Source organism: Bactrocera oleae, chromosome 2 (assembly GCF_042242935.1).
Source record: "Bactrocera oleae isolate idBacOlea1 chromosome 2, idBacOlea1, whole genome shotgun sequence".
Lineage (NCBI taxonomy): Eukaryota > Metazoa > Arthropoda > Insecta > Diptera > Tephritidae > Bactrocera > Bactrocera oleae.
In genome coordinates this window covers 88,040,671-88,061,908 of record NC_091536.1, presented here as the reverse complement: position 1 = coordinate 88,061,908, position 21,238 = coordinate 88,040,671, and the positions used below count along the sequence as shown (strand labels likewise).

The window sequence follows — 21,238 nt, the reverse complement described above, 5'->3', positions numbered from 1 at the left end:
ATGTATTTTATACCATTTTATATTGATTTAAATTATGTGTTTGTCTTTTTTAAAAAAATTGCGTTTAAAGAACATTTAGTTCTAAATTAATTAAAGTTAATACTAAGTCAATCAATTATAGTAATAAAACTTCTGATACTTAGAAAATCAAACAAATTTTTATAATTAAGAAATTATTTTTATTTTTATTTCCAGACTATGGCCAGAGAGTTTTTACAATCTTAAACACCGCCTCCTCTTGCTTTACGTGCATAAAATCACAAACGATTAACCGGTTTCGAGCTTCACCACAATATGTCCTCATCGATATGTCCACACTTTACGCAGAACGCGTGGAAGAAAGATCTCTGTTCCAATTGCTTTAAATCTAAAGACGAACACAAGGCCGGCAACTCCACTTACAAATACACCAGCGCCATGGATAGATCGAAATTCACCACGAATTTAATGTCTAAACTCGATTTGGATAATAAAAAGACTGATTACCCTAACAAGTATAAATCACCTGCAAAAAGCATTATGAAAAAGTCCTTTGCTTCGCTCAAAACGAAAACAAGCAAAGGCAAAACGCATAAGGTGACCTTTCCGAAGAACATCTCCGAGGTTATTGGTGTTGGCGGTGAATGGTCCGACAACGACTCGGATGACGATGATGATCACGATTTCATGAATATTGGCAATGAACGCGACGATAATGCCGCCACCAGCACCGACGACGAGGAAACACTCGAGCTGAAGCGCATCACGCGTGCCAATACCGACTTCAACATGAACAATGGCAATTTGTTAGGCGATCCCCAAGAGAATATTAAGCGTTCATTTGCCGCGCTGAAACTCGGCGCACCACAGGTCGATAAGGAGGGTAAAAAGCAAACGCTCAAAATAAATGTTACACCATTTGGAGCTACAGGGTCCACTGACAGTACCAAAACAGCAACATCGTCGATAACTGCCACAACAGCTAAGGCTAAGTTTGAGACAAAAGTGAGTGAACCGAGTGAGCCGACAATGGTGACCAAACAGTGTGCAACCGTTGTTAAGTCAATAAAGAAGACAACAACGGCAGCACCGCCAGCGACAGCCATAGAGAATGCAACGAAGATAACAACAACAACGTCAACGAAAACCACAACATCTTACATGACAGCCAGTGCAAGCAGTTTGTTGAGCTCGGCGCAAGCTAAGCAAGAAGCTTTGGCGGCGAGCGATAGCGACGGCAAAAATAGTCCACCCATCGAACGCGCCATGGAGAAATCGCTGTTGGACGAGATTTCCGAAACGTTGGAACAGAAACAGAGCGAAAGCAAAAAACTGGCCAGCGAAAAGGAGGTGTCCATCAACTCAACCACAAACAGCGGTAGTTCAAGCGCGGCCAGCGCCACGAATGGCACACTCTTAGCCACAACGGCTTCCACAGCCGCGCCGTCAAAGATCAAATTCGAGATTAGCAGCCTGAGCGACGCGGTGGAGAATAAGCCATTTCTTGACCTTAAGAAGCCGATCGCACGCAATCCACCTATTACAAAGGATCATGCCAAACCCAAAATAAATGTCTTCCATAAATACTCGGACAGCGACAGCAACTGTTCGGACAACGAGAATGGCATCTCGGCATACTATGATGTTGTCGAAACACAAATAAGCTACGAGAATCTGCCAGACGGCAAATGTGATGCGCAAGATAAGCCAAATGCGGTCAATATCGGAACAGCCACAACCGCAGCTACAGCGGAGAATAAGTGCAGCAAGAATGCAAGCAGTAAGAACGATACTTCCATCTTCTCTAGTTCGCAATACATCACGGACATGTTGTTGTCGTCGAAGACACGCGCTGCCTCATACAATCTGCACGAAGGCAACTTTATGACCAGCAAAATAACATCCGACGGGCTGATTGTAACCAAGTGTAGCTCTGACGATGCACTCGACTCGACAGGCAGCAGTTTCGATGGCAGCAGTGATGAGGAAACCTCATACAATATGATACGCAGCGAATCGGACTCTGGCATCGGCATCAGCATTGGCAATGAATACAAGAATTGTGGCGTTGAAAAGGAACGCGTGCGTGTCGAGAAGAAGCTAAGTGTGAGTACCAACAATTCGGACTACGAGGATATCCAAGTGGCGAATCAAACCAACACAACAACCACGGGCAAAGCCACAACAAAGGTGACAACAACAGCAACTCCAGCAACCACAGCGAAAACAGCTTTCATATTGGAGAAGAGCAGAGAGTTACATGGCGAACCAGATGGCAGTGCAGATCCGGATGGGCGTCTGGAAAACAAAGAGTCAAATGCGGCCCAACTGCCAGCATTGCCTAAATCACCGCCACCCACGAAACTGATAGATGCACGTCCCTCCTTCTTACATGGTCTGCAGAAGCAACATGCACCAATTTTGCTGAAGAAACCGGATCTTCCCGCAAAGCCGGTGGTGTCGCCAACTTGCACACCGCTGAAGACATTTTTCAGTAAACGCGCGCCAACAAATGCAGAGCAACAAGTCATCAATCAATTACACTTGGTGATGTCAAAATCCAATGAAAACTTAAACTTGAGCGCTGTAACGCCAGAGGCACTAAAAGATGATGCCAAGCTAAAGAAGGGCCGAGCGCCAAATCCGCCGCCCGAGCAAAAAACTAGCGCACCACCAACGCCCGAACGCGACTACAATGTTGCGCTAGAATTCGAAAAAGCACGCGCCAAAACAATCGATGTCGCGGTAGAAGAGAAATTTACCAAAAAAGTCACCGTTACAGAACAACAATCGGCGCCGCCTACAGCTCAAGCACAAACTGAAACCGAGAAACAAGCAAATAATGAACAGAGTATTGACACTAAAACGTCAGTTGATCGCTTGGAAGCAGACAAGTCGAATGTTACATCTTTTCAGCCGACAAGCGAACAAACAACAACAGCAATAGCCGCCACAACCGGCGCTGCTAATGCGGCCGTATCTGCCATGGCTAACCCAAACAGCATTTATACGCGCAAAGTAGCGCCAACAACAGCAACGAACGCTGCACACAGCAATCTTACGAATAGTACAAAGAACGCCTCATCGCCGGTTATAAGAGAGAAGGACAAACGTGAGCGCGCCACTGTTAATCCGAAATTCCGCAGCCTCAATACATTTGTGACTCAACGCAGCAATGCGCTGAAGAACATGCAATTGCAAACGGCTACATCATCACTCAGCCTCAAGCAATCGCTTACTCCAGAGCCACTGCCGAAGAATCATAAAAACCTGTCTCTGTCCGAGGAATGTCTGCCCGATGTGACACAGACCAAAATGATGTTGAACCTGCCAGCATTACCGCCGACAAGTGACAAAAAATTGTTGGCATCGCAACAGCAGCAACAGCAGCCAACGCCGCCACAAAAGACCAAGACGAAATTTTCGATTAAGAAATTCTTGCGCATGGGTGCCAGCAAAACGACTGACAATCTACACAAAAAAGATGGTATCTACTCGGAGATTTGTACGGGCGAGGAGGCGGGTGTGGTAGGTAAGCCACGTTTAGTGATCATTCATCCGATCGACATTAATCCGACCGCCGTGGAAGTGGTCAAAGATATAACAAAGACCAGTGATGCGGTCACAGCACAAACAGTGGCCGTGGTGACGGCCAAACCGCCAGCACCGCCATTGCGTAACATGGACGCACAACGTTCGCACGAGCTAAACAAACCGGCACGTCCGCCGCCGCCAAAAAGCGCCGAATTACGACGGAAGCAAGCAAGCATCGGTCTAAATGCCGTTTCTATGTCAGTGACGGACTCGCCGGTTGGCCGCAAGCCCGGCGGGCTAAGCACGTGCGAAGCAGGTGGTTCTATAAAATCAAAGGCGGACAATGTTTATGCCAATTTAGGTAAGTGTCTTGCACATTTTATGGGCAATTAATATATTTTGTTTGAACAAGCATATGAATCATGAGGTAATGTGGTCATCCTTATTATTTATTGTTTTGTATAGTTTAATTTTTGATTTTTTTAGTCCCATTTCTTAGGTATGATATTTAAGTAATTTTTATTTTCCATATAATGTCATAATTGCACAGTAAATTACCTTATAGTCAGAGAGAATCATGTTCTTAAAAGAACGCTTTCCCCACGTTGGCCCTTACTTTGTCCTTTAACTTGTGGGTATAGAAGCTGTTGATTTCTACCAATATATTTTTATATTAAATGGACTTTATTTCGAAGTCTAAGCTGACCGATTTCTACTTCGCTAGCACAAGTTGAGTCAACAATAATGTATCTTAAATTCATGTTTTCATTCTTTTAGCGACCCTCACTAAGAGTATTTCTTATCTTAAAAGGCTTAACAAAATAAGTCTAGGTCAAGGTTTGGCATACTTTGGTACAGAAATATTATTGCGTTAGAGGGGTCCATTTCTATAATGGCTAAAGGGAAGACTTTCGGACGGCTTTCCTAAACATTTGTATTGAGTTTGGCACACAATTTAAAATATTTTTCAACATTTTAATTCTCTGAATATGTAGGTGACAACTTTATCTCTATATTCTTTAAATTGAAGACTCACCGGCACTTCGAGAAACGTTAACTATTGCTTTTGTAATAATATTTGATTTATTTAAGAAATTGTGCGCTTTTTTTTAATGCGATGTACAACATTTTCTGTGCAGACATCTATGGCCTGTTTAAGCAACAGAAGCTTCTATAGAAAGAACCAATTTTTTGCCTAAGCTAACAGAAATAGTTCGTCTCCAATATTTAGTCGAATTTTGAAAAAAGAAAACGTGCTCTTAAGATGTTCGATATGAAATATAATACTTCAAATTTAAGTACAGGCTGCATTAAGGCGTGCCTTTATTGACCAGATCAAAATCAGTTCTTTTACTTGCACTTTCTATTACTTTTTTAGATTTGGCTCTTTTGATTTACTTGTTTAGATTTTTGTTGAAGAAACTGTATAGTGTGATATGGCGCACTGTCCTTTAGAAACCCATAAACTTCAAGATCCTTTTTATGCATTGGTGGTATACATATAGCTCCAACATCTATCGATATCGGTTTCCATAGATCGTATTTTTTTTTTCATTTGACCCAATAATGTTATTGGTGACCAGAAACAGTCACTTTTTGAAATGATTTTCTGCTCCACAAAAATTACAGTATAGGTCAGATGGTATAAAATGGGTTCGAAGATGTGCACTTTGAGTTAAGTGTCGTGTTCCATAATATAAACGACTTTAGCTCAATGTGCAGCAATTAGTATTGAACTGAATTGAGGTTTCTTCAACTCATCAAATCAACTCTATCTTAATTTATTCAATATTTATATTCCCACATAAAAGAAAACAGACCCCGTATAAGTAAAAAAAATTTACAAATTTCTCTTTTTAATTATTAATTAATGTCTTTTTTCGCCATTCTTACTTACGAGTATAATACTTTTCGTCTTGATAGAAAGAACATTAAATTTTCTTATAAAATATCGCATATCTCTCCAACGTTCTCTTTAAACTTAATAATTAACGATTTTGGAATTTGGCCTGTTAAAATGTCACTAAATTCTTATTAAGGTACTAGAATATTTAAACTCTTTAAGTTTTTCGTGCAATGCTGAGCAACAAAATATGCTGCCTCAAATTATTAGACATTTTTGCATAAATCAAACGACACACATATCACACATAGGTATATGTATATATGCACATATATATGTATGTACATTCATAGATAAGCAAGAATAGAAAATATTTGCTGCAAAATAAAATACCAATGAAGAATTTCGGATTTCGGCAGCAAATAACATTCGAATGCTAAATTTCAATAGCTCGTAGACAACCATGTATTGGGAAATGTATGTCTGCGTTGAGGTGTGCTTGCATTGCTATTTGTGTACACATGTATGTGTGTAGATGAAGATGCACGTTCCATAACTGTGCTTAACATTCATGGATTAGAGTTGCCTGAACAGAAAAAAATAAAATGGCATACCAGTCACAAGCATAGTAGAAATGGCGAGATCGTTAGGGCAATAAGGTGGAACACGACACCACGCAAGTAAATCTCCTCAAAAAAACACGTCACGTTTCAACCAACACAAAAGCTCAGCCCGGCACTTGAGTAGCTAAACACATACGACCTTCAAAATGCTAAAAACAAAGTATGTAATGAGAAAAACAACAAAAAACACTGAAAACACTAACGATAATAATGAACCCAATTCAAATTCAGGCGAAGTAATGTGCCAACTCGAGAGGAAAATAGAAAAACGAATTGCCCAACAGCCTCGTCAGCAACCCATTTACCTACAAAACTACTGAAAATAAGCAAAAGTAAAAACGAAACAAAAATATGAAAAAAATATGCAAGTATAAAGTCGAAATGTGAAATGAAGAAGCGAAGTACATACATACATACTTAGATGCATACCTGATTAGCTGGTAGCTAGGGAACTTGGATCAATCATCAAAGTCGTAATCTGCCATGAAATACAAAAATAAAAAATGCAATGGCATGAATAGAACTTTGACTGCTTACAAACATACAGGCATACATATAACTATGTACATATGTACATCATTCGTTTGCTCGAAGCATAAATATTATATATTACATGTTTGTATGTGTAAAGGTTTATGAATATTTACTTAAGTATGCTATGCTATATGTGATGGGTAGTCGCATATATTCTTAAATATAACGGTAATTTGTATGTATATAACGTTGGCTGTCGACTGGATTAACTGGGTTAAGAGCACATATGGTCTGGCATACACACACCCCTCCACACAAAAATTTCGGTTGCTATTTGTATTTAAGTACACTTCGAAGCTAGTTGGCGAGCTTTTATTTAAGAAACATTGTAACTTACTACCTATGCACGTGAATGAATAATAAATAACCTTTTATACCTACATACTTACGTGTGTAAATTCAGAATGTACGAGCGTTATAAATGCCAAGAATCGAAGCTTCGGGCATTCTTGACCAGATTACCGGGCAGCGGCTAACAAACCGGCCGGTCGATACGGCTCATCAGCAGGTATAATTACAACGGAAATGACAGTGTTTCGAAACGATAACGAAGCCGAAGTTATAGTACATTATATATACGAATATAATATTATATTTACAGAAGGTTCAAACAATAATATGTGTTTTTGAGGAATAAGTTTTTAGAAAAAATTATTTTTCAAATTTAGTTTTAACTCAAATTTAATAAATTCTCAAACATTTGCTTTTTTATTTACATAACTTTTCAAAACTGTTGTTTAAATATCAAAGATTTGTTCAAAACTTGGTGAATTTTTGTGCAATATTTTTAAATAAATGTAAGCCAATTATGATTAAAAAAAAAAAGGTATGACTTGACTGAGATGACTTGTTAAAAATCATATAGAAAATATTTTTCAAATAAAAAAGTAGTTTATTTCACTTTCAAGAGTTATAATATTCATCAAAAATAACAATGCGGATTTCCTAAAGATTAATAAACTTTATAAAACAGCGGTTAAATCAGTTGATAATGTAGCTAATTAAGGTAGGAAAACAATGCAAAATGTTGAGTATTGATAAGCTAATCAGCTCTCTTACATATTTTTCTAGAAGTTTTGATATCCAATAACAAAGAAGAATTCTTCAAGTTCCTAAAGGTGTTCCGTCACTTTACATAAATTACATGCTATATTTTTCAGGTTATGTATTTAATTGGACAGATAATTTACCTCTAATACAATAACAAGTAAATTCAATTTCTTGAGATTTTTAAATCACAAATATTTTTCAGAATATATTTTCAAGTCTTTATTCTTTTAATTCAAGTTTGTAAACTGTTTATTTTTTAATTTAAAAAAATCCACTCTAAATTGTAAGCACCTTTTATGCAACCTCTATTACTAATTTCTCGCTTAATATTTTATTTTCAAATTGTTTTTTTTTTTTTTATTATAATTAATATTACATTATTATATGGTGGCAACTCTATAAAAAAATACCTGTGTAGAGTTCTTCTTATGGTAACTTTTTTTTTTAAATCTTAAATTTCTAAAATTTTATATTTATAGTTAGTTTCATGAGAACAAACTTAGCCCATTGTATACAGGTAATTTGGCAAACTTTTAGTAATTTCGTAATGCGGTAGATGTGAAGAACTTTACGTATAAATGTTTACTTACTTGTATAATATTCTTGCACCTGCAGCTCTCGACCTCTGAGTGCCACTTCCATTTTGCGCCAATCGTAAGCGGCACAACCAACGAAGCGTCCACTCACTTGACCAGCAGTTAAGCAAACCAGAAATCTTTAAGCTTGGATTCAAGCACGCATTCTTTGCCGTCGCAGTTTGTTGCTGCCGCATAAATGTCGAGAGCTCATTTTCATAAGCGCTGCCTAACAGTATTTTCGTTATCCACCGGGCTTACACATGTGTATATAGGCATGTGTGTGTGTGTGTATGCATTGGTGTTTGCGGGCAGCTGACAGAGCGCGCATCTTTATGTGATTTGTTTCGAATTTGGGTCACAACTACTATTGGCTTAGCTGTTTGCTGTTGTTACAGTCGTGGCTTTGTTTTTGTTTTTCTTATTTTCGATGTTTTTATTATGTTGTTGTGCCACTAGGGTTGATGCTGCCACTTGGTTAATTCAAGATTAATGATTCTTGGTCAGCTGTGGGCACCTCTGGGCAGTACATGTGTTTTTGTTTTTGCATGCTGTGGCATTTGAGGTTTTAACCGTTCACACAAGGTTAATGAAAATAACTGTACAGTCAAATAAAAGTACATGCTTACACGCATATTATTTACATAAATACGTACATTCGTTTGTGTCTTTGTATGTGTGTATGGTATATACATTTGCAAAAATTAAATATATGTGCATATGTATTTATTTGCATGCACACTCGACCGGATTCGCATTTAGATGGGGGTTAAATGAATTTTCAATTGCATTGAATGTAAGGTATACACGGGAGACTATGCAGGCCTCGTGAAGACTTATGTACAATACATACATTTATACATATTACTCGTACATATTTATTTTTACTAATGCAATATTTATCTGCAGTTATTGTAATTTTACAGACACCATATGAATTTATTGCATTTACATCTACATAAAATTCAATGTGGACGAATGAAGTAACTAAGGAAAAACCTTAACTTCGGTTAACGGTTCGAAGCTATAATACACATCACAAATATTTTATATATTTTTTATATTTGATCGATTAGTTTGTATAGCAGCTATATGCTTTAGTCGTCCGATATCGGCGGTTCCAACAAACATTTGCAGGTCAATATCTCAAACACTGATGAACTAGTTCGCGTATATACAGTCAAACAGACGGACATGGCTAAATTGACTAATCATTTATATATGTAACATATGTATTAGGGTGGAGCGAAAAAAAATTTTTTTTTTGCTTAGCCTGGGGGTAAAATCTTAAGATTATAAAAAAAGAAAAGTTTTGAACAAAAAAAATTTTTTTTAACATCTAAATTTTCGAGTTAAAATTTTTATTTCGTAGAAAACTTTTGATAAGTGTTCTAGAAGCTGTGGAGAGTCCTCTTTCTGGACAATTAAAAGTTATCAACTTAAAAAAGTTTTTTGTGGTCATTATTGGAGTTTTAAAAAAAAGTCTTAAAGTCTTAAAGTCTCTTTTGAGTCAAAAACCGTCACATTCGGTCATTTTTATATAAATGTAATAGCAAATAGGTACATATATACATACATATTTTTCGACATAAATGTTTTAATAATAAGCTTACCTCATTTCTCCTAAACTACAATAAATTATATATATAATAATCGCACTAAATTCCATTCTAAACATCTTGATGGGCTTACGAAAATTTATCTATCTCAATTGACGCCACCGTATGAAGCTATTTTATGCTCCTTACCACCCTTTTAAGCAGCAAGTATCATCTAAAGATTGAAAATATATAGTTTAAACCTCATTGCTCTTTATATATTCCACTTAAACCAAGCATTAAACCAAGTTTTGATTGTTGATTGCAAGAAAAATGAACAATAGGGCGTGCAAGCTTACATCTAAACGCCACAAAAGAATACAAACTAAGCGCACAAATGCCATTCTGTTTTTAAAGACAACAATAACTGGTATACAATTTCATAAACATTGGTCATGCCCATTGAATAACCAACTGGCAAAGAAAATAGATCTGAATATAAAAAAGAAATGACACAAGCTTGAGAAACTTAGCGCTTGCAGATTATAGCTATTAAAATTATTGTTGAATTTTTCTGCTAATCGCCAATTATGTTTATTTATTTTTAGTGTTTTATATAATGAATTTTAATATTGTGTTAATATTGTATATGCGTTATTAACAAAAAAATTATTTTCATTTGCACGCAAACCTACATGCTATAGAAATATTTGTATGTTTGTAGATATATAAAATAATTTATTCGCACCATTCACCGACTTCTCTGTTCTGATTTGGTTATCAGCTGACTTTTATCAATGCGAAATTCAAATATTTAAGATTCCAAATTGCTTCTTAAAAAATTCTCAACTTTTAATAATATATGTAGGTCATCAATTAATAGGTGAAAACCTGTTATTCAAGACATAACTGTGAAATATGGTTAAATTGATACATAAATATTAAATCTTGTGAACAGGAGTTCGTCAAACTTCTACAAACTTTTTTTTAAATATTATTTATTTTTTATATAAAAGTTATCCATTGATGATGTGTTCTTTGACATTTCCGCTTTAGAAATTAAAAAATAATCTGATTAGTTTTACGGTTTGAATGAGAAAACTGGCGCCTTAAGTATGGAAAGTATGGAGTTCTTGCTCGAAAATACACTTTTTAACACTTAAAATATTAGAATACCTAATTCATTCAGATTTTAATTTTACAGTATTTACCTAGAAGTCTTACATTGTATCATATATTAAAAAAAGGACGGCATATCTTATATTTGGACTTCATGGTTATACTTCGAAGCCAAACTGGTTCCTACGGACAACGTAGGGGAAACCTAACACTTTTTTAACACGGATCAAGTCGGAAATCTATGTATGATAATTAACTTCTTCCATATTAATTTAGTTATTTTCTTTTCACGCAAGAAAATTAATATGTTGCTCCATCCCATCCAAATCTTTGAACCTATTCACGACCATTATGCAATTTAAATATGTATAGGTAATATTAAAAATAAAATGGCCTCTGTTTAAAGCTGAGTATATGCTTTTATTAGCTTTACTCAAGGTTCTGTAAAGGCAAAACACACAACACCCATACACAAAATCTAATCCAGCTATTTTTTATTGAGACCAGTAAACAACTCCTTCAAACTAGCCGAGTGGAATTTGTAGACAAATATAATAGTATATATATTTCATGAAGTTTAAATCGTTAACATTAGGGTGGCAATCTGGTTATAAATAAATCATTTATAATAATAATAACAATAATTGATCAAAAACCAACAAATATAGTTATAATACTTACTGAAATTGTATTCTTCTTCTCATGCATATATTTGCAGGCGAAATTCGCTCATCGATTGCACCGCGCAAACCAGAGCGTACGGCCAGCATGCGGGAGCGTGAAGCACAATTGGAATTGGCACGTAAACGACATGCCGGGACGCGCAATGAAAACGCCGATACTATCTCGATTTGCTCGTCAAACGGTGATAATGTATCGTTCGAAAATAACAGCAACAACAATAACAACAACAATAGCCTTACGCACACTTCAATCAATCCCAATGGTGCAATCGCCGCCAACAGTAACAAGCGAAACACAATCGCAACCAACGCAATGAGTCCACAACTTTCCCCAGCCGATAGAGCCAACACGCCCACAGCAACAACAACAACAATAGCGAGTGATGGCAAACCACCGATCGGCAGCCGTACGAGTACCTTTGAACGTCGCAAAAGCGACCCAAAAATTGCAATCGCCAATAAAATGGAAATTTTCGAAAATCGCACAATTGGCAACGGCAGCGGCAGTGCGACGTTCACCGTCAGCCACAACGAAGTGCGTCCGACCAGTTTAAAGGATTCGGTGCGTAAAATTAACAGCACAATTGACAGTTACTTAAAGGACAAACGCGATTACGAGAATATGTATGAAATGGTGAAGAGTCCCTCGTCGCCACCATTGCCGCCGACACGTTCCGTGGATTTGACCGCCGGCCAGCGTGTGTTGCCGCCACGCCGTAACAATAATAACAGCAATATATATTCGGACACAATGTCGGTGGCGAGTTACACGCGCAGCGAATATGGACCGGGACGCAATTACGGAATGAACAATAGTTTAGGTAGGGTCTTGGTATCAAAAGATTTTATTTATTAAACTAACTGTTATGTTCACATTTTCACTTACCTACAGCCAACATTCCACGCATTATTTCCGCTTCCTATTGTGGCAGTGAAGCGGGCGAATTTGAGATTTATGCGCCGTACAGTTATTACGGCAGCGAGGCAGGCGGTGATGTAGCTACAGACATCAATGACAGCGTATGGGGCATACCATCGGTAAGCGGATTCTCAGTTTTGGCGATTGAAGTTTTTACAAAATAGTCTTTTGCGGCAATTCGAATTGATTTTGAATGATTTTTTCCTCTATCTGTAAACAATCTTTTGAAAGAAATTGGAGATTTTATATTGAAATATATATTTGAATTTTTCATCTCTCCATTTTTTAGACTAACTTCTAAAAGTATGAAAAAGATTTGAATAGATCACATAAATTATTATCGTTCTCCAAATGGTTTGAAAAAACAAGCACCGAGTTGTCAGTTCTTGGTCGCTTAAACGTAACGATTCGTATACGAATGTTACATTGAGTCGACTCAGGGCCTTATTTTGCGGATAAGCAAAGAATTTAGTGTCGGTTCGTAGGATACCTATGCGGGATCTCCAATAAATTTTGTAGTATACTCGTATTAGTTTCAGTTAAGATTATCTTTGTTGAGGTTTGAAGGTTATTCCACCATCATCTATTTGTGCCGACAAACTTAATGAGGCAACTCAAAGCCGCGAAAAAATCAAAGTAAAATAATTATTTTTCTTTCTAAAAATTAAAAAGATCTCATTTACCAAGGCTTACTTATTAATTCTAAAACTGACAATTCCTCTTCAAGGCCATCAAAAATCGTACAAAGGCTACAAATCGTTTGCGGATGCGCAAAGGACGCAGCGTCGTGCACAAAACCATAGAGGACAATTACACCGCCGTGGTTGTGGCTAACCACGAGGCCTTGGCGCAGGTGCTCGATCAGGTGAGTAACTATTCGGAAAATGTTTGCGCTCATTACACCAACACAAACCTTTACCCTTGTCACTTCCTAAACATGCAGCTCCAGCAAACACCTGTCATACCGGCGGCGCTCCGACCTCTAGCAAATGCCATTAATTTACGGTTTGAAGATTTCACCATATTGGATGGCGCACAAGCGTTCGTTGTCGGTAAGAAGGCTTTCCATGCGGCGCTCTGGACCACAGCACCCGTTACACTGGCACTCTCGGCCGATTGCAATCAACTTTCCGGTGTGGGTGGCGAATTGAATCAGCTGTCGGGTGGCGTCAGCGGTGTACTCAATCCCATAACGGAATTTTGCGATATAGTGCCCAGCTATCACTTGCCACTCATGCCCTCGACGGCAGTGACCTTGCTACAGGCCACAATATCGGTGTTGCCACGCTTGCAATTGGATACGCTGCAGTCGATCGGCGGCATATTGAAGGGCAAATCGCACGTGCTCGACAAGAGCAACTTCAATTTCCGTGGTTCTATACCGAATTTGGCCGCTGCCGGCTTGAAGGATAGCGCCGGCGTAAATGCGCTGCGTAATGTCATGTCCGTGCAGAATTTGAGCACACTCAACGAGGAGTCATCACTGGAGAAGTGTGGCGGCGCATCGCTGGAGTCGGCGACCGATAATACCAACACAGCGGCAGGCATGCCGGCATTTGACGATGTCATGACACGTGAAGTGGCTTTCATAATGCTGCAACTGGTGAATGGTATGAAGAATCTGCAAGCGAAGGCGATCGAGGAGATGCCACTGAGTTTGTCAAATGTAGTGCTGTCGAAGGATGTGGAGAATAAGGACGCGCAGGCACGTCTCTGCGTGTTGCAAGGGTGAGTGCAGTTAGAGACCCAGCCAACTCGAGAAATATATGTATATTGTTAATCTTTCTCTAATCATATTGTTACAGTAGTAACAACGACGAGGACGAACCCATGGGCACACTCTGCAAATGTGCACACATCGCGCTTACCGAATTGCTGCCATCCACTAAGATCACGCCCATCCTAGCCGATATACTCTTGCAAGAGCGCGCTGAATCGCTATCGAAATCGAAATCCGTCTTGGAATTCGTGCTCTGGGGTCCATCCGATGTTGTACTCTCCGGCTCCACTAAAGAGCGCGAACTGGCGTTGCAGCGTTGGTTGGATTTAGAACGTGCCACCGTGTTGCACGGCCTGGTGCGCACGCGTGTCGAGCTCACCGTCTACGATGAATGCCATTTGATGTTCTTGGTGCGTTCGACGGCGAAAATGATGAACGATGCGGCGAAAATTGTCTGTAGCTATCAAAAATCGACGACGGAGCTGTCGCAATCACAGCAGCGTCAGCAAGTGGATTAGTGTTTCCATTTATGGGTATGTAAATATATAAACTTTTAGCTGAAGTGGTTGTTGTAGTGTGAGTTAGGTTAGAAAAAAAATAGATTTAAGAAAATTGTTTCACGCAAAAAATGTGTATGAAAATGGAACAACAAAACAAATTCGAAATTTCTATTTTTGCTGCAACTCGTGGTCCAAATTTAGACCTTAATTAATGCTGCATTTAAAATTATTTATTCTGAACTGAAACTCTCGATATTTCTAATGATTCACATTTTCCATCAAAAAAAGTTAAAAAATTTAAAGTGAATTATATTACCGTTATTTTTTACAAATAATATCACACTAACTATTTTTTTTATATTTAATATTTATATAGTCAATGTAATTAAATTTCAGAAATTTTTAAAATAAAAGCATTTTTTGCTTTTAAGCTCACCTCTAATGTAAATTCATATAAAATATTAGAAAATTAATAAAAAATGTTTTTTGAAGATTTTAAGTAGTGCAGTTTTGTATTTTGCTGCTTAACTTTTTTCTGTGAAGAAAAATACATATATAAACATACCGATTAGCAGCTCAATTTTCTAGAAAATAAAATTTGTTGTTATATACATACTCACACATTCGCTTCACTACAAAAACACTAAAAATATTTAGAAGTCTTTCGCTTATGTAAAGTGCCAAATTTATCAAAATATTGCAAAAAAAAATTAAATATACAAATATTTTATATGTGCTCTCTACCTACTTTCCAAGCCTTAACGTACTATTAATAACAAAATATACACATGGCAATTTATATAAAAAACAACATAACATGATGTTCGAAACTTTTTGTCATGTAAACTTATCAGTCTCATTTATTGCAAAGAATTTGTAAAAAAAAAAATTATAATACAATAGTAATGAAGAAAGCAAGATTATCGCACAATTTTTGTAAAAAGAAATAAAATATGTTAAGTTTGTGTACATTTTTTCTAATATAATGTTTTTTTTTAAATATTTATATATTAATAATTTCTATCAATCCATTTGTTTCGTTAACCATGTAATTTTTTTTTTAATTTTTGTTGAATTAGCAAACTGTCTACATATTTATGAACGTCTTACTCGAACAAATATAATAGAAACTACTAACATACATAAATATATTATATATATAAAAGAATTGTAATTCATGAAAACCTTTTGTATCATTAAATTTTGTATGCAATAAGTTGGTGTTTGAAAAATCATAAATTAAATTTTATATATATCTACATATATATATTATTATAAATATTAAATATATTGTATAACAGTTCACTGAATAAATGAATATTTATGAATTTGATTTAAAAATAAATAAAAAAATAAAAATTATTGCTGTTTTATTTATGAGTGAGCAGCGCTAAAGAACACTAATATGGTTAAGTAAGCAATCAATACACACGCTGTTCTATTCAACATCTGGTGCCTAAAAGTATGCAGCACTTGCAGCCACAAGTTACATTCGGCATTCCTAAACGTCTTACTCACTCTGTGTTGGAACGCAGCAACTGCCTACAATTCTAGCTTTTCTGCGCGTCTGTTAGAAATGTTGGCATTAAGGAAAAATGACTAAAGCGGCGAACTTCGCCGACACGCACACACGAACACACACAAAAGCATATTGTCCGCAAAAATGACTATATCTAGGCAGATTTAATATTATATATAAAATAATTTTTGTGTTTAAAACATTATAAATATGTAATTTATATTATTTTATTGAACGTTATTACTTTTATTTAACAAACAGTTAAATTTAATTATTATTTTTCTTTTTAAATATGTTTTCAAATTATATTGTGCATGCATTGAGCTAATTGTATAGTTGTGTATGATAGAATATTACAATTTTTTAATTTTGTATACCATAATTTGCAAAAAAAAAATATAATATGATATTAGAGTATTAACTAGAAGTCATAAATTTATTATTATTACTGGTAATTTTATTAGCATTGCTATTATTAGTATTTTACATGTTTTCTTGATCTTCTAACAAACTCTTCTTTTCCTAACTTTTTAACTGATTTTTGAAAAATTAATATATGATTGAAACTCAATAAAAATGTTTTAAATTGTTTATAAATCTAATCTTTAATGTTTTTATTTCACCTTTTTTTGTATGTAAGTATTTAAAGTTTAAGCTAAAGTAAAAAAATATATTATATTCAAAAAGTAATAAAACAAAAGAAAAATTATCAAAATATTAAAACATATTTTAAAATTTTTTAGTTAGTTAATTAGGTTTTTGAAAACTATCCGATATTTGGGCCGTTTTTTTATCCAAAATTTCCAACTAACTTCCATTTTCCAAATTTTCATTTATGTAAGATTTTAGCTATAATATATACCATCTAAAAACTTACCTTGATTCCAAATTTTAAAACAACTTAGGATGCATTTTTTTCTAATTTCCATTTATTTTGTAGAAAAACGAGTTTCAATATATTCTAATCAATGTATATAAGTATTTCTAAGGCCATTTTTTAACTACATTTATTTTGACGTTGCTCTATATTATATGTATAGTAAAATTTCCCCCAATTGCTTCAAGTTCAAGAATGTTCAAAGTAATCCGAAAATACTTGCATGAGGTCCAAAACGCGATTCGTGGTCTTAATACTGGGGTGTAATCTTTCAGAAGCCACTGAGTTCGACTGGTTTCCTTTCCGTTCCCGTTCCCACGACAGTCGGGTCTACGTAACCGGAACGGACCCGGATTTTATCCGGCCAAAGACTGTCAACTCGGCTGAATTCTGCCGCTACAACAATAACAACTGGTTTCCTTTATATACTAAATTAACGAATCTGTCATCTATATAAAGAGTCTTATGTTTTTTAAAAACCTCTTGAATATTTTTGGTTAAGACCATCTTCGCTTAAATTCAAAATAATACTTTTTAGGACATCAAATATAATAAGTGTTTTAGAAAATGTAATTGCGAGCAACAATCTAAAAAACCTTAGTAAGAGAATCGCCACAATAGAGATCTTAAGTGTGAGGTTAAAACTTATTTTCGGGAGTGAATAAAAGTTTTCAAAATATACAATATCTCTAGGGTGTTGTTTTTAAAATAAATTTAAAATTTAATAAATAAAAAGTTAAGTGGACTTAAGAATATGACGTCAAAAATGTCCAAACAATGTAGACAATGCAATGCACACTACAAAATCAAAACGTTTTGTCGTTTTATTACACTATTCTATTATGAATTAACCACCAACCATCAAACCGGGATATCCAATGGGCAGTTCGCAATACTTTTTGTCCGTCATAAACAGTTGATTTTGTATGCAGCCAATTCAAAGATCTGCCTCCAGGACAAAATACTGTCACATTCTAACTAGATTTGGACCGAAATTTTGACGAAATCACTAATCGTAGACGTAATATGTACATAATGTTCGATAATTTTAAAGATTATGTTACTTTTAAGTCCGCACTTTTACGTCTGTGATCTTTTTTATTAACTCGTACACGCCTGTATCATAAATATTTTTATATGTATACTTTCTTATATTACTTTCCAACGAGCACGAAGAATGTTTTTTTGCTGATGATCGTCAAATTAATAACTGAAGTGCTTAAATTTAGCAACAGCTCCAACAGGAATTGCAATCAGTTTGCATTCATTTGCAGCAGCAACTGGACACAGACGGATTAGCAGCCATAATGTTCGTTGTGCGAAGACGCGAGTGTGTAGCAGTATTTAAGTTGAACGTTGTGTCAAAACACATTACGGCTGTAAAACGTCTACTGAGCAAACAACCGGTAATTATACAAGCAGTAAAAAATTTATTTTAAAAAATCTATAATTTCGACTGCTTTTTTACTGTTATTTATGGCGGACACAACCGAATATGAGGGTTAATCCTCTACTTTGGATGCAAGTTGAGGTCAATTAAATACATCCATACAAATACACTAGTGAACAAGTTTTCCTTTTTCTGTTACTACTGGTTCTGGCACAGGAGTCAGGACAATAGCCCTGGAATAGGGTTAATGTATAAAGTTCAAGAGTATATTAGGAACAGTGGGTCGTATATATAAATGGTCCCAAGTCATGGCAGATCATTCGTATAACGTAGACGTTTCTCAATGCCGACATTACTTAAAGATATACATTTTTTCAGCAAACGATTTGACAAAATTTGTAACAACAAGTAAATATATATGTAAATATATACATATATTATCGTAAGCTCTGCCAGCTGTAAAAGTACATGTGCACTTCAGTTTGCGTTTATTTCTCGTGAGCAGATTCTGATAAAGCGGAGCTTGGGTGAATAACCGCCAAAGAAGAAAAAAGCAAAAAGAAATAGCAATTAAGCGATAAATATCATATTTTTATTGCAGACATGTCAGACAGCACTTAATAATGAGAGTAAAGAGTCACTCTCCGAATGGCAGCAGGCGCGACCTTTCAAGGAAATTCACCGTGTAAACCCGTACACACTTTTCTTTCAATTTCTGCCCGGCGGACGATATCATAAACTGGATGCCACACAAATCTTTGAGGCGATGTTTGCCGAACATGCGGATATTTATATCATGCCCGGCATGTTGGGACGACCCGATATAGTTATGACGCAGAACCCCAGTGATTTTGAACAAATCTTTCGCAACGAAGGCGTCTGGCCGAACAGGCCAAGCTCATCAACTTTAGACTACCATCGCAGCGAGTTGCGCGCAGATTTCTATCAGGGTGTTGAGGGGATTATATCAACGTGAGTTGAAATATTATAAGCTGTCCGTATTTTCTGTAAAAAAAGAGTACTCTAAAACATTACAGTCAAGGCGAGAAATGGGCCACATTTCGTTCAGCTGTCAATCCGATACTTATGCAGCCCAAAAATATCAATATTTATTTCGATAAGATGGCGCAAGTTAATCAGGAATTCATGGAGAGGTTAGCTCATATTCAAAGCAAAAACACTTTATTGCCGCAAATCACGATACTCATTTCAGAATTCGAACCATACGTGATCCTCAGACACTAGAAATGCCCGACGATTTCGATAAATGGCTACAACGTTTTACTCTAGAATCAGTTTCCATCGTCGCATTGGACCGCCAGCTAGGTTTGTTGCGTGAGAATAGCGCGGTGCCGCCCGAAGTGTGGACACTTTTTCAGAGTATGTCTGATTTTTTCACAATTCCCTTCGATTTGGATTTCAAGCCGTCACCCTGGCGTTACATCGCCACTCCAAAGTTTAAGCAACTCATGCGTTCACTGGATAATATACAAAATATAACACTGAAATACATCAATGCTGCCATGGAGCGTCTAGCGTTGGAACAACGTCAAGACATCGCACGTCCGGAGCAGGAGAAGAGTGTGTTGGAGAAATTACTGCTTATCGATAAGAAAATTGCGACAGTTATGGCAATGGATATGCTAATGGCAGGTGTCGATACGGTACGTTCGAAAGCTTGACCTTATGATATCCAAACAAATATTTCTTATTTTATAGAGTACCACAGTCTTCATTGGTGTTCTACTCTGCTTGGCTAAGAATCCCGAGAAACAACAGTTACTACGTAAGGAAGTTATGCGCGTGTTGCCGCAGCGGGATGGCAAATTTGCCGCCGACGCTCTAAGTCGCATACCTTATCTGCGTGGTTGTATCAAGGAAGCGCTGCGTATTTATCCACTAGGTACCGGCAATATACGTGTTACACCAAAAGATCTCGTATTAAGTGGTTATCAAGTGCCTAAGAATACTTGGGTCAGTGTGGTAGCGGCGAGTTTACTTATGGATGACCGTTATTATCCACGTTCGCAAGAGTACTTACCGGAACGTTGGTTACGTTCGACAGAAAATGATGAGGGTGCTGAACCTCTTAAACCGATTAACCCCTTCATCTACATGCCTTTCGGTTTCGGTCCCAGAATGTGTGCTGGCCGAAGAATTAGTGATTTGGAACTGGAATTGGGTATCGCACGGTTCGTTAGAAACTTCCATATAGAATTTAATTATTCAACTGAGGATGTTTTCCGAACTGCGATCATTAATTTGCCCAACAAGCCTATTAAATTTAAATTCACCGACATTGAATAGTTGTAATATAACCAAAAAATTAAATAAACCAATGTAATCCTTAAACATAAATCTGAAATTTAATTAAGGAGGTTAAGGTGGGTGCGTTTCTTTTCTCATAGATTTTATTTTAGAAAATTTGTTTGCTCTTGGCTTCAAGACTGTAACATTGCTTATAAATCGGAAGAAATTTTGGGACTGTATTACATTTTGGATAAGATGGGGAAACGCTGCTTTAATTGGAAATCGCTGGAGATAATTTGGAAAAATTGACATTAACAACCTAACTATAATATATAAAAAATTTCTAGGAATGTAAGCTTAAGCTATATTCTGAAAAATTATTGACTTAACTATGATGTGACAGCTGACGTTTAGGTAAACTACGGACAGAAAGCTGTCAATGCAGTCAGAGTCATTGTAGGTCCAAGTAAGTAAATTAGATTAGAGAATATTTCAATAGAAACCGCAAGGGTAGAGAAACTAACGAGCTGTGAAACTGATTACAGATCATAATCTAGATTTGTAGGTTCTATAGGCTGCCACAGG

The 21,238-nt window shown here is 36.4% G+C and overlaps 2 protein-coding genes across 6 annotated transcripts in view; both read left to right on the top strand.

The window, feature by feature from the left end:
• LOC106622345 (serine-rich adhesin for platelets) overlaps positions 1–15,976 on the top strand; it is a 113,548-nt gene extending 97,572 nt beyond the window's left edge. For 4 of the 5 annotated variants that reach the window (XM_036361104.2, XM_036361103.2, XM_070105952.1 and 1 more), the window contains 6 exons: positions 196–3,874; positions 11,514–12,299; positions 12,371–12,516; positions 13,125–13,262; positions 13,341–14,125; positions 14,203–15,976. In XM_036361104.2, the coding sequence (XP_036216997.2) occupies positions 295–3,874; positions 11,514–12,299; positions 12,371–12,516; positions 13,125–13,262; positions 13,341–14,125; positions 14,203–14,635 (5,868 nt within the window). In that variant the 5' untranslated portion in view covers positions 196–294 and the 3' untranslated portion in view covers positions 14,636–15,976. The remainder of the gene's footprint in view (positions 1–195; positions 3,875–11,513; positions 12,300–12,370; positions 12,517–13,124; positions 13,263–13,340; positions 14,126–14,202) is intronic. The other variant, XM_036361108.2, reaches the window with a different exon arrangement.
• Positions 15,977–18,250: 2,274 nt separating this feature from the next.
• On the top strand, positions 18,251–20,761 carry LOC106622342 (probable cytochrome P450 12a4, mitochondrial). The gene is made up of 5 exons (XM_014241486.3): positions 18,251–18,419; positions 19,005–19,375; positions 19,441–19,557; positions 19,617–20,067; positions 20,123–20,761. Exons 1-5 carry the CDS (start codon positions 18,321–18,323, stop codon positions 20,708–20,710), a joined length of 1,626 nt encoding a protein of 541 aa, XP_014096961.2. The 5' UTR covers positions 18,251–18,320; the 3' UTR covers positions 20,711–20,761.
• Positions 20,762–21,238: the final 477 nt, after the last annotated feature.